This window comes from Rhododendron vialii, chromosome 3a (genome assembly GCF_030253575.1).
Source record: "Rhododendron vialii isolate Sample 1 chromosome 3a, ASM3025357v1".
NCBI classification, from domain to species: domain Eukaryota; kingdom Viridiplantae; phylum Streptophyta; class Magnoliopsida; order Ericales; family Ericaceae; genus Rhododendron; species Rhododendron vialii.
Genome location: NC_080559.1, coordinates 11,440,683 through 11,453,988, shown reverse-complemented (window position 1 = coordinate 11,453,988; position 13,306 = coordinate 11,440,683). Strand labels below are relative to the sequence as shown.

Here is a 13,306-nt window from a genome sequence, read left to right as displayed (position 1 = left end):
GTGCTCCAATTTCTTCCGGTTCTAAGGTCTCTGTCTGTCACCTCCAGGGGTGGATCTAGTGTAGGCACGTGATCCCCATAAAATTGTGCCCCAAAGAAGGCCCCCGAGTCTAAGTTCGGAATATATACTTAAATATCCCGAATATTTCTGCATTAGCTTGATTGTTCCAGTGGTAGGAATCTGCCTATCCACAGGTGTGACGCAAGTCTGAATCTTGGCGCCTACATCCTCCATTTTTTTGTGTTTAAATGGTTAAAACTCTCTTTCAAAAAAAAAATTGGTTAAAACACACACCTCTTCATTTTTTTGAGTGTGCAGACTTTCAAACTCAAACGTAAACTATCTCGTGTAGCATTGGTACCACAAAGTCATTTACAATAATATAATTTCCTACACAAATCAATTACTATAATTCTAAGTTCCACATAAAATAAAATAAATATGTATTTTCTTTAACATTTTTTTTACAAGCTCAACATCAACTACCACTAACAAGTACTTTCACGTATATATACATTCATTTTTGAATTAAATAATAAAAATTGATGTGAATTTATCTACGACTTTGAAACATATATGATTGTCTTAAAGGAGTTACCCCTCTATAAAAAAATTCTTGAATCCGCTACTGATCGCCTCTAATGCTTTTATATAATCTTCACGTTGCATCCTGGCCTATCTTAACGTTGGATCCCAGACACATATGTTGTCATGTTCAATCTCCACTATAAAAAATTCTTCGCCGACCGATGTACTCTATCGAGTTCTAATTAACAAAATTTTCTTTTTGGATTAAAAAAAAGGTTTCGATAGTTAACCTACACCTCGAACCACCCTATACAATGCATTGCTAGCTCCGAGCCCTTGGACCAAAAAAATTAAAAAGCCAACATATGGACCCCACACTCACAAACCTAGATTTTCTCTTATCTTATCCGTCCATTAGAAGATGCTAACCTACCCCAACGAGGGTTGGGGAGTTTGCTTCCACACGGGAGGTGCGAGTTTGATTCTTGAGGGTAAGCCACCTAGTTAGGAAGTAAAAGTTTATATGAGTGGCCTTGTAAACGCGTCCAAAGTCCTCCTCCTAGTTGATTCTAGCTGCTTTTTGCGGATATTGGTTCTCTACGGCCGGCTTTGAATGGATTAATCTCATCTCGCTTGATTGTGAGAAATACCTTCTATGATGTGAAAAAAATTGCTAACCTAGACCTAGAACCACCCCGTACCTTTTTGCAGAAGGCAACATATGGACCCCACTACACTCACCAACCTAGAATTTCTCTTATCATAGCCGTCCATTTTAAGGATGCTGCTAGCCAGGAGTCGCAAAGGAGTCGAGTCGAGCCGACCGAGTTCAAAGAGTTCGAGCTTAAGTTAGGCTCTTTTGTATGCGAGCTGAGATCTTAACAAATTGAGCTTGACTAATTTTCTTAACGAATCTCTCTAAACGAGCCAAGTTTTTCTGGGCCGAGCCAAGCTTTTTAGCATTGAGCTCGGCTCGTTTATTGATAAACAAGCTTAAAACTCAACTTTAGACTCTGCTCGATTGCTAAACGAGTCGAGTAGGATCAAGCATTAAGGAGCTACTCGCGACCAGCTCGGTTCATCAGCGACCCTTACTGGTGCGACTACCGGATCACGTTGTGCTGCTTTGTAGATGATCCCAAAATGGAAAAGGGAGGGTAGGGAGTAGTTATAGTCTCTCACCGGCAAACAGAGACAGCGGAGCGAGTCTTGCGATACCACCGCCTATATATTCACACCAACACCACCACACATTCTCTCATCCATTAATAACTTCTCCCATTCTCTCCAACATTCCTGCTTCTCAATTTCGATTCCTAGACTCGTACAAAGGTACGCACTGATTCCCGGTTCGTTTTTATCGTATTCTGATCATTTCCGTTGTTTTCTTTTCGATTTTGGTATCGGAAGGCATTTGTAGGACGTAGCGGTTGCCTTTTCGGGTGGGTGATTCTTAGATCGTAGTATTATGTTGGGATAGTAATGTCTGAGAAATGACAACGTGCCCGTTACGGTTGAAGAACATTCGCCGCCGTGTAGGCAGTTCGTTGTTGAGTATGCTTTAGTTGTTTTCCGGGGTTGTTTACGGAGGTGTCAGTGTTTGTATCGGGTGCTCGCCCCGTATGTGTTTAATGACAATGGCATCGATCTTTTTCTTTAAAAAAAAAAAAGTGGGGGGATTGGAGGATTTCGTTTTAAGATCCAGATCCGTGATCGCAAATACGTCGGCTGAACTGCATTGCATGTTTTGATTTCTCATTTTGAAGGTCATTTTTTGTTAGTTATATCACAGCTAACAAATCGATGCTCGGTTTTTTGAAAGATTAATTGAATCTTAGTTTCGTGTAGATCGATATTATTAGAGAGCTTCATTATTGTCAAATAGGAAAATTGTTGGACAAAGCTGATCAATATTACGTTTTTTTTTTGGTTTTGTTTATGTTACGCATATTTTTCGCAGAACTACGAATAGGCGTGTACTGTAGACAAGTAGAGTTATCCATAGTTATGGTGATTGCAATTTATGTTGGGTATGAATTTTATGGTTTGTGTGTTGTGCATTTTTATACTTTGATTTGTTACGTATTTTTTGGTTCGTTTGTCACAACTTTTTATGGTGTTCGTTATGAATGATTCTAGTCTATTATGAATCGGTTGGTACAGAATGCACATACATGTGACGAAGTATATCGGCTAATTAAAAACATAATTGGTGCTAGCTACGAATTATTTTGATTAGATTATGCAAATATTTGTCAAAATTGTACCACAAGTTCCTCCATAATGGTCATGTTTATCTCCTTCCCAGAATCACACATAGATGCTCGCTTGATGTTGAAGATCTTATGCGATTACCAATTGACTCATGCCCATCTACATCAACAAGCTTTAACATTCTCACCCGCGACAAAATGTTTTGAGAACGTAAAAGTCAGAAATTAGTAGTAATTATTAGAACTCAATGGTGCTTTCAGACAATTCCCATAGCATGATGCTATAGCAGCTATACAATTGCTAAGAGTGAGAAATGTTTAGAGGGTAAGTTATGTAGGAGGACATAATAATGCCTTGAAGTGAGATGACATTGGATATACTAACTCTTACCTAAATCTGCATATTTTTAGTTATTGATATTGTGATACCGTATCTTTATTCACAAGAACCGTACTTTTGTAACGCGTTAATGGTACATTATGTAATACCTTTTGCTTACGAGGTATTTGTGTTGTTTTCAAGAGCTATACTTGTTTTTATAGCTTCCTTTGATGGCGTTAGAAAATTTTGCGTCCCAGACTATGTTACAGAATATAGTACCATATGCAATTCGAGTAAATAAAAAGACCAGACACATTATGTAACCCCAATCGACAACTAGAAGATGAATCTTAGTAGGCAATAATTTCTTATCCTTTGTGACATGGCATCTTTGTGCTCGCGAGTTTGATTCAATTTGTTTATAATTGCAAGACAAAAAGAAGACAAATTTGCAGTGGGCTGTGCGTTTTGATTAGGAGACACGCTGAAAGGAAAGGGCTGCATAAAGGAAACAAATAACACGTTGTTCTTTTAAATGTGATGAATTACATGCTCTGCTTTCATTTTCTTTGTATGTTTTTGTCAGTTTTAGCTACCTTGCTTTTAAACTGAAATGAAATAGGTGGCAAAGTTACTGAATAGGGTTCTGGGTTTTTTTTCCGACCAGAAAGCAATGAAATTTGAATTCTAAATTTGCATTTTGTTTTTCTCCCTACAATCTGTAGAAATGTAACTTTAGCATATCATGTGAAATCCATTCTTCAAAATGTAGTGATTTCATGCCGAATGACAAATAACTAACACATCACTTGATTATCTGTGATTCTGTACTTGTCTAGAGATGGATACATTCCTCTTCACCTCTGAATCCGTCAACGAAGGCCACCCGGACAAACTCTGTGACCAAGTCTCCGATGCCATCCTGGATGCTTGCCTTGAACAAGATCCTGAAAGCAAAGTCGCCTGTGAGACTTGCACAAAAACTAACATGGTCATGGTCTTTGGTGAGATCACAACCAAGGCCAAGGTAAACTACGAGAAGATTGTCCGAGACACTTGCAGAGGCATTGGGTTCACGTCGCCAGATGTTGGCCTTGATGCTGACAACTGCAAGGTCCTTGTCAACATTGAACAACAAAGCCCCGACATTGCCCAGGGGGTCCACGGTCATTTAACCAAAAAGCCGGAGGAAATTGGAGCAGGAGACCAAGGCCACATGTTTGGCTACGCCACCGATGAAACGGCCGAATTGATGCCTCTAACTCACGTTCTCGCAACCAAAATTGGTGCAAAGCTGACTGAGGTGAGGAAGAACAAGACTTGCCCCTGGCTAAGGCCCGATGGCAAGACCCAGGTGACCATCGAGTACAAAAATGACAATGGGGCCATGGTCCCCGTTAGGGTTCACACCGTCCTCATCTCGACCCAGCACGATGAGACTGTTACCAATGAAGAGATTGCAAGGGACTTGAAAGACCACGTGATCAAACCGGTCGTCCCTGCCCAGTACATGGATGACAAGACCATCTTCCACCTCAACCCATCAGGCCGGTTCGTCATCGGTGGACCCCATGGTGACGCTGGACTCACTGGCCGGAAGATTATTATTGACACCTATGGCGGGTGGGGTGCTCATGGTGGAGGAGCTTTTTCAGGGAAGGACCCAACTAAGGTGGACAGGAGCGGTGCGTATATCGTAAGGCAGGCTGCGAAAAGTGTGGTGGCTTCTGGACTAGCTCGCCGCTGCATTGTGCAGGTTTCTTATGCAATTGGTGTGGCTGAACCGCTGTCTGTGTTTGTTGATACTTATAAAACAGGGAAGATTCCGGACAAGGATATACTGGCTCTGATCAAGGAAAATTTCGATTTTAGGCCTGGAATGATTGCCATTAATCTTGATCTCAAGAGAGGAGGCAATTTCAGGTACCAGAAGACTGCTGCTTATGGACATTTTGGCCGCGACGACCCCGATTTCACTTGGGAGACTGTCAAGACCCTCAAGCCTAAAGCTTGAATTCGAATCTTACCAGGAAATAATCCTCTTTTCTGCTAATATATTTCTTGTTGTGATCATTCTGTTTGGCAAAGAATAAAGATTTTATTCCGTACACATCAAATATTGGGAGGTGATTATTAGTTCAAGGCCCATCTGCAGTGGGATGGGTATCATAGATTGTTGGGAGCAAATAGTTTGTTGCTTCTCTTTTCTCCCCTTTTCTTTGTCCAACTTTTGGAATGTAATTTGTTTGTTGATTTTCATATAAGGAAGATGTGAACAATGGTTCTCGTTTTTGAGCATTTAATCAATTAAATTTCTTTCATTTTCCATTGATTACAGACAATCTGCTAAATTTGTGATTCATCCAGTACTCTTTTTTTTGTTTATCTAAACTTTTTTCGGTTTCGAGTCAAATGTCTTTCTGGACTAAAAGTTCGTCTCTCGAAGAGGAATTCTACAAGTTACAAATGTGACAAAAAAATTTACAACAAAAATCACAACGGAAGTAATTCAAATTTTCGTTGCTTATTTTGGTTTATTTGTCCTTTTGAGCATTCTTCGAATATGGTCTTATTTTTCATTACTCCATCGAGACGCGTCGATTATCCCTAATTGTTGGCCACCAGCAAAGAGCACACTACAAACGCTAAAAAGACGAAATAAAAATTCAAAGAATCAGATGTTAAGAAACTCTGAACTGTAATTTTGAAATTGTTGCGCAAAACTCTTACTGATAAGAAAAGCATATAGGAATTTGGAGATACACTGATCACTACACAGTTATACATAATCCCATGAACCGAATCTTTACAGCAGGACATATCTTCAGGAGTGCAACCACAGACGATCATGTAGTCGCTCTTCTCCACCACCAAACATCTCATCAACCCTTTCACCATCTCGGTAGAAATGAAAAGTAGGCGTATAACGTATATTCTGAGTTGTTTCCGGGCATTCATCAATATCAGCGTATACAAATGAGAGCTTTGGGAACTTGTTACTTAACTGGCAAAATGCTGGTAGGATCTGGCCACAAACCCTACACCTGCAATAGTAAATGATACACTTTAGACGGATATGTACTTTGTGACATGCCAAAATATTTTGCCAAACTGTAGCATTCTAAGTAATGTGTTGATTATGATGCTATAATAACCAAAAATTGCTCAACAAGAAAAGCACCCCACAACTACAAGATCAACAAATATGTGAGATTGAGTTGACAGCTTTCAGAGAAGAGTTCAAGCACATTGTTCAAAAGCCATTGCGATGTTTTTGTTCTCAATCTGATGAGTAGACATTTATATTCAGAGGAATCACAATGCAATCCTCTGTAGCATAGCTAACATCAAAATCAAGATCTTGGTTTCAAAGCAGATGAGTTTAGGATTTATTTCCTCTGACGTCATCCAGTATCGAAAAACCCAGATCAGTGGAATGGTTCTACTACACATTACGATCTTGTTCGGCACCCAATATGCTTTTCAACATTACAACCAGAGCAATAATACATCGTCAAATAGCACCCAAACCCTTCATCAAAATGAAAATTGCTGAAGTTCAAGGGAACTAGTACTACAGTACCATTTGCAAGCATGCAGAGATCTTTTTAATTGGAGATATCTTCTAAATGAAAGATCTGAGAGTGTTCTTTGACGAGTACTTTCCATCAACATAACATAGGAAGACAAGATATCTGTCAAATTTCAACGTGGTCTTTGTTAATTTACAATGTGGTCCAGTTGAAAAGGATAAATAGGACGGTGGCCAATTTCATGTAGCAGGTAATAATCTGTACAAGCATCCAAATAGAATGGTATTGGCTATGAGTGTCTAATAATTGAATTATATTAGCTTATGACATGAGGTATGGTCAATGCTACCGGTAGAAACAAAGTATTGTCCCTAAGAACTTAAATAGAGACCATGAGAAAGGTGAGATTCACCCTTGCTTACTATTTATCTGCTATAAACACCCCAGTACACCAGTGTAGTCTCTTTAATGCAAGTCTTGGGGTAGATTTGGTACGGACCTGACCTTTGACACTATGTGAATAAAATGGCTGCTTTCACAACCTCAAGGTTGAAAACCCATTTTAACCACCGAGGCAATGGGCACTGGCCCCTTCACTACCTATACTCACAGAAGGGGAAAAATGCACTCTGCAAAATATATGAATTGAATAGTCTTGTCCATCCTGACTCAAGAAAGCACAAAGTTAAGATCCTAACAAGACATACACTTGGAAGGCAAAATTTTAACCAGATTCTCCAGAAGCTGCAAAACAGGCCAACTCAATGCTTTGGTCCTCAATCACCTCAGAAACACAACTGATTTCTTATTTTATTTCAAATGAGCTCCTAGATCTTAGTTGCAGGGAGCTCCTAAAGAGGTGCCACTGCCACCTTAGGAGCGTGATTCAGTGCTCCCAACGAAGGATGTATTGAGATGGGAGCTTTTGTATGATACTGGTATAGAAAAACAGTAATTTATTACTTAGCTTTGTAAATTGGTGTTCGATTTAGCTCATATATAGCCCAAGTCTTGATATCTTGAAAAGAAAACCATACATTCTAATAGTAGCCCATTTCTTACACTTGAGGTAGACTTGGCCCATATTTTTTACTCACTAAAGTGATTGTAGTTTTAAAGTGTATATTCTATGCTACGTTATTTCGGTAATATATGTACAAGTTCCTTTCACGCTCCCAACATTGGGAGCTTCTATATTCCCCCGCTCCCACGCTTTCGCTCACGCTTCATGCAACTAAGTCCAAGATGATCAGGCAACTAAAGTGTTAGTTTTCACGCCTCCTACATCATGGACAGAGACGTTCTTAGTTGAGATGATCTTCCTACATCCAAGTCAAACTTGAACACAGCAGTGAACCCCAACAACAAAAATGAGAAAGTCAGGAAAATAAAAGGAAAGCAAACAAGCCGCTGAGTCAAACTACAGAACAACAAATGCATTATATTTGAGTGCGAACTAAAATATGTCCCAAGAAGTTTCCCACGTTTATTTTAGGAATGATATTCTGCCATGAAATAACTTGTTCTTTTCTTATAGGCAGCTTACTATGTAAGTTGCATTCAAGTGTTCAAGTATGGTATTTACCAACAAAAAAAAAAGGTGTTCACATATGGCATGCATAAATGACTTGCAGCTCTAGTTTAGTTCTCCATGTCATAACTATCTAACCACATGACATTAAAAAGAGAACCAATACTTGAAAGTATATGGATCCAGTTAAACAATTTAGCACGTTTCAGAAGTGGAAATCAACTGAGCAAGCATCAAAGCAAGATTTGAAAGAGGCAGTTCACATACCAAGATGCACCATAATTGATTACTGCCTGCAAACAGATTTTCAAAAACATGAATCAGTTCCAGTCAATTAAAATATATAAACAGAACGTACTAAACCATTATACACAGGCGCACACAAATGCCTCAAGCCGGATAAAAAATCAGCAAACCAAAAAACCCGAGAGCAATTTTGTTCACCCTCGCGAGGGTGTATGCTCATTCTGTGTTTCACTACGATAATCAAAACCGTTCATTTTATCCAAATTCATTTATTAGGAGACTACGCAAAAATTCAGCTTAATTAGTTATTGGTGAGTACTTGATCTACAAGTTAGAATTTTTCAATCAAGAATCTCAAACAAAATTTATAACCTCCTTGATGAAGCACTTATCAATATTTGATTGAGCTGAATTTTGTTAGGGTCTCCTAGAAAATGAATGTAGAAAAACTGAACGGTTTTGATTGGTGAGATACAGAATAAGCACACCCTCGCCTGAGGTGAACAAAGCGAGGGTGAACAAAATTGCTCTCAAATAACCCAAGTCATATATCAATATGAAGAAAAACAGTCATTTCATCAGTAACCTGGTCTACACGCTCCACGAGCAAGTACAAAACTCACACATTTACAAAAACCCACCGAACCCAAAAGGAGAAAACCAAATAAAAGGGACTTGGAACTTAACAAGGATTCTTAAACTGAGCTGAATTGAAAAGGGTAGTAAGTTTCTTTCATATGTGTTTGAAATGCTTACAGGGTTTTTGGAAGTTCTGATTTGGTGAAAGACATCCTTGAGGTTTTCATCACTGGAAGCACTGATGAGATTACCGTGGCGGTTTAAGGGCAAATCCAGACCACTCCCCTCCAACCCTTTCTTCTTTCCCTTCTCTTCTTTCTCCATTGTTTTTTTTTTTTTCTCTCCCCTTTTTTCTGTTTGGGTTGTCGTTTCATACAAGCGCCGCTGTGCAGCCCAGCCCAGCCCAATCGTTTCAATGTTAGGTCCTATGATTTCTGAAAAACCTTTTGCTGATATCCGTTAGAGTTTGATTTTTTACAGGAGTCTTTCAAAAAATATTTTTAAAAAGATGAACAATTCGGATCATTTTGTGGAACCCCAATATGGATCCCACAAAAATGTATGTGCATGATATGTGCACGTAGCACTGTTGTGCATAGACCGATCCGTAAAGCCCACCACGGGATCTCCACAAACGATCCAAGCCATCCACCGGTTTCCCTTTTCTTTTAGAAATCGACTACTTTTCACTAATTTTTCTTTTCTTTTGGTTAGGCTCATCAGTTTCTGTTTCTGGGACTTTGTTACATTAGGTGGAGCGAAAGCCCTGCCGGCTATTTTCCACCCGGAAAAGAAAATACGGGAATTTTTTTTTTTCAAACGGAAATATAAAATATGAGATCATTGCTCTAGCCCAAAGGAGGGAATAAAATACGAGTTCATGCATGACATTTTTTACTGCAGGGAAAACTCCCCTGCGTACATAAGAAGGTGCAATAATCACAAACATTAATATATGTTTATGTAACAAATCTTACAATTGGAAGCGATAGATAGACAAACTTATTAAAAAAAAAAAAACAGGAGGAAAAAAATAAAAAGACGACTAGAAAAATATAACACAGTCACAACACTAAACCATTACAACCTGATGACCATTATATTACATCAACAGGACTGCCACAACCGTGATCACTAACAAATTTTGTCACTGAACCTTGGACGCGGGGGCTCTGCTGCCCACCATGGGCAGCAGCCCCTACCCACACTCACACACGGCACCGTTTTATCAAATGAAAAAAAAACAAATTCTTCCGCTTGCAATCCTGTAGATCAGAAACGTGATTATAAGAGCCCTAGAGTTAAAATTTAATTATGTCTCTTTAGAATAATATGATCAGAATAATAAGATCTTCACGTCAATTCAAACGGATTGAAAATTGGAACACTTAATTTTTTAATCATATTTTTTAATATATAAACGGTCTAAAAAATTAAGTGTGCCACTTTTTAATTCGTTTGAACAAGTACGAATATCTTATTATTCTAATCATATTATTCTAAAGAGATATAATTAACTTTTGTCTATAGGACTCTCATAATCACGTTTCTGATCTACTGGATCTTAAATAAAGAGCAGATACTTAATTATGAGAGTCTTAGAGACAAAAATTAATTATGATGCTTTAGAATAATATGATTAGAATAATAAGATATTCGTATTTGTTCAAACGAATTAAAAAGTGGCACACTTAATTTTTTAGACCGTTTATATATTAAAAAATATAATTAAAAAATTAAGTGCTTCAATTTTCAATCCGTTTGAATTGACGTGAAGATCTTATTATTCTGATCATATTATTCTAAAGAGACATAATTAAATTTTAACTCTAGGGCTCTTATAATCACGTTTCTGATCTACAGGATTGCAAGCGGAAGAATTTGTTTTTTTTTCATTTGATAAAACGGTGCCGTGTGTGAGTGTGGGTAGGGGCTGCTGCCCACGGTGGGCAGCAGAGCCCCCGCGTCCCTGAACCTTGCCCTTGTCACTCTTCACTATTTTCAAATCGTCTCCTTGAGTTTTTCCACTTTTATCTCCTCCAGCATCCGAGTTACTGTTTACAGTGTTGTTGGTTTGTGGACCGCTACCTGGATTTATAACGGGCACCGGATTACTGACAACGTTTTGGCTCGCTTTAGCACATCTTGCAATCCAAAATAAGAGAGACATAAAAATATTAGGCTTACTATGCTAAACAAATTATTGTTGAAGTGAAACACCACAGTTTTTTCACAACTCACAAGTTACGAAACAACAACAACAACAAATGGAAACAACTATTTGTAGTTTCAAACATGTAATTATGGTCCTGGTATTTGTTTTTGAATAGTTCAAAGAATCAAATTAACCCCTATTTGTTTCAATTTATGACACCAAAAAGTAAAAGCAAAAGCAAGATCGTATTACTTTTGCAAAAAAAGAAAAAGAAAAAAAAAGAAAAGAAAAAGAAAAAGATGTTGTTTAGTAGTACAACAGAGGGTCAACTTACATAAAAATGTTTCTGAGATGATAGGGTTTGGGAGTGGGCATTAAGAGGAAGGTCTTGGCCATGAAGCTAACTGATTGAGCCATTGATAACATGTAGAACAGAAGAAGAAGAAGAAGAAGAAGAAGAAGTTAAAGAGTGGCTTTGTAGGTTCTACTTGAGGCTTGCACATGGGTATAAATAGCAAGTGCTAGGAAAAAAAGAATATGAGTTTGTTATTATGTAAGTTAGAGACAAACGAGCTTTAATCGAGCCGATCGCATGCTAAGCTAGAATCGGTATAATTTTTTAAACATCATAAGCTTGTCGAGTTAAATACTAGGTTGTTCAATTTGGTTTAGAAACTTTTTAACAAGCTTCACAAAATATGTTAAAACAAAAATTGCATAGGCTTTTAACGAATTGAGTACAAACTCAAACTGGAGTAACTTAAATTAGTAGATACTCCTAAAATATTTTTTTTCCTCATGGTACGTAGGAGAGATCTCTTAGTGATGTGTATTCATGGCCGGGTTCTTTTATTGACAATCTACTGAGTTGTCGATAAGCTAAAGAAAAAGAACAAAAATCAAACTCCGATATAGCTTATGCTTTTCAATTCACTTGTCACACAATATTGTTACACTTATCAACCTTAACAGTCTAATGAACTGTTTTTAGCATTTTCCTCTGTTCGTACCATCTATTGGATTGATCAGCTAATTTTCCACTAAGCATATAGTACTATTATTCTCAAAACTTTATGGGTTCATCATTGAGTTCATTGTCGGGGTGGGTGATTTTTCTTGGCAGTATTACATAATTGTTGCTAGACTTTTGGCTGCAGACTTGAACAATCCAATAATTCAGTTTACACTCACTGAACACCGCCTCCCCCCCACCCCAAAAAAAAAAAAAGCAAGGACCATAAGGGTATTTTGGCTAAATAATTTTTTGGATTTTTTTTGTTCTTGTTTTGCATTAATTTTATGTAAATTATTGGTTTATTTCGAAAAGAGGAAGCAGGGCGGAAGTAGAAAATAAAAATATATATGAACCAAACTAAAAATATTGAACAAAGACCCAAAAAAAAAAAAAAAATTTGTCTGATTTGAATTATTTTTGTCCTTAGTAAACATTTTTAAGATTTTGATAATAAATTTTTATTTTCCTTTCTTCGAAAACAGTCAATAATGCATGAATAATTTTTAGGCCAAAATATCAAAAATTAAAGTGAAGTAAAGCCGTATCTTACCTTCTCTTTCCAAAAAAAAACACATGCAAAATGCATCTTTTATCGTCTTGGAGGATGTTCCCTTGTCCCACCAGAAAAGGAAAAGAAAAAGGAAAGCACTTAAACCACACAAACCTCGGGATCCCTGTCTAGCGGGTGCAGAACGATCGATTCAGCTATTCATCTCGGCACAAACAGTTCGGATCAAATCTAAGCATATACAAATCACATACAAATCTGAATCGTTTATTGCTCGGTTAAGATCTGAGTCATCGATTGTCAAAATGAGCCATCAGATCAGCCGCTTTGCAGAGTGCTGCTTGGCAGCATCAAAGGTCCACACAGAGTTAAACACATTATCAAAAATTTGAGATGCACAATACTTTCCTACTACTACTACTTCAAATTCTCAACCTATATATCTTTCTGCCTTTTGAAAATGCAGTTAGCAAAGAGCTAACTTCACAAACAAAAGCTTGAGCCACTGCCAAACACCACCCAAATGCTTTAATCGACGGTCACCCTTTGCCTCCATTGCAACTGTCTCAACCAAGCATTCCATTGCCTGATAATAACCACTAAATCAGCCTCCAAACAATCCCCAAGCAGTGTTTGCTCCAAAAACATCACAGAGTGTACCCTGCAATCAGGGAAT

General features: G+C 37.9%; 2 protein-coding genes across 3 annotated transcripts; one reads left to right on the top strand and one right to left on the bottom strand.

Annotated features, from left to right (window-relative positions):
* The first annotated feature begins 1,629 nt into the window (after positions 1 to 1,629).
* LOC131320991 (S-adenosylmethionine synthase 3) lies at positions 1,630 to 5,395 on the top strand. Its single transcript, XM_058351957.1, has 2 exons — positions 1,630 to 1,860; positions 3,903 to 5,395. Exon 2 carries the CDS (start codon positions 3,905 to 3,907, stop codon positions 5,075 to 5,077), a length of 1,173 nt encoding a protein of 390 aa, XP_058207940.1. The 5' UTR covers positions 1,630 to 1,860; positions 3,903 to 3,904; the 3' UTR covers positions 5,078 to 5,395.
* A 349-nt stretch (positions 5,396 to 5,744) lies between these two features.
* LOC131320992 (thioredoxin-like 3-3) lies at positions 5,745 to 11,624 on the bottom strand. Of its 2 annotated transcripts, none has more exons than XM_058351958.1 (5): positions 11,442 to 11,624; positions 10,928 to 11,096; positions 9,130 to 10,108; positions 8,395 to 8,420; positions 5,745 to 6,107 (listed from the first exon to the last, which is right to left on the bottom strand). In XM_058351958.1, the coding sequence occupies exons 3-5, from the start codon at positions 9,274 to 9,276 to the stop codon at positions 5,888 to 5,890; spliced, it is 393 nt and encodes a 130-aa protein (XP_058207941.1). In that variant the 5' UTR covers positions 9,277 to 10,108; positions 10,928 to 11,096; positions 11,442 to 11,624; the 3' UTR covers positions 5,745 to 5,887. The 2 variants fall into 2 exon arrangements, with proteins under 2 accessions (XP_058207941.1, XP_058207942.1); XM_058351959.1 differs by having other exon boundaries at positions 10,928 to 11,040; positions 11,442 to 11,583.
* Between the last annotated feature and the right edge of the window lie 1,682 nt (positions 11,625 to 13,306).

What these genes read in the sequence shown, in the direction of transcription:
- LOC131320991 (XM_058351957.1), top strand. Translation starts at nt 3,905, where the DNA reads ATGGATACATTCCTCTTCACCTCTGAATCCGTCAACGAAGGCCACCCG.
- LOC131320992 (XM_058351958.1), bottom strand. Translation starts at nt 9,276, where the DNA reads ATGGAGAAAGAAGAGAAGGGAAAGAAGAAAGGGTTGGAGGGGAGTGGT. An exon ending in TCAGAACTTCCAAAAACCCT is followed by an intron (nt 8,421 to 9,129) that starts GTAAGCATTTCA and finishes ATCTGTTTGCAG; the next exon opens with GCAGTAATCAATTATGGTGC. An exon ending in ATCAATTATGGTGCATCTTG is followed by an intron (nt 6,108 to 8,394) that starts GTATGTGAACTG and finishes TTACTATTGCAG; the next exon opens with GTGTAGGGTTTGTGGCCAGA.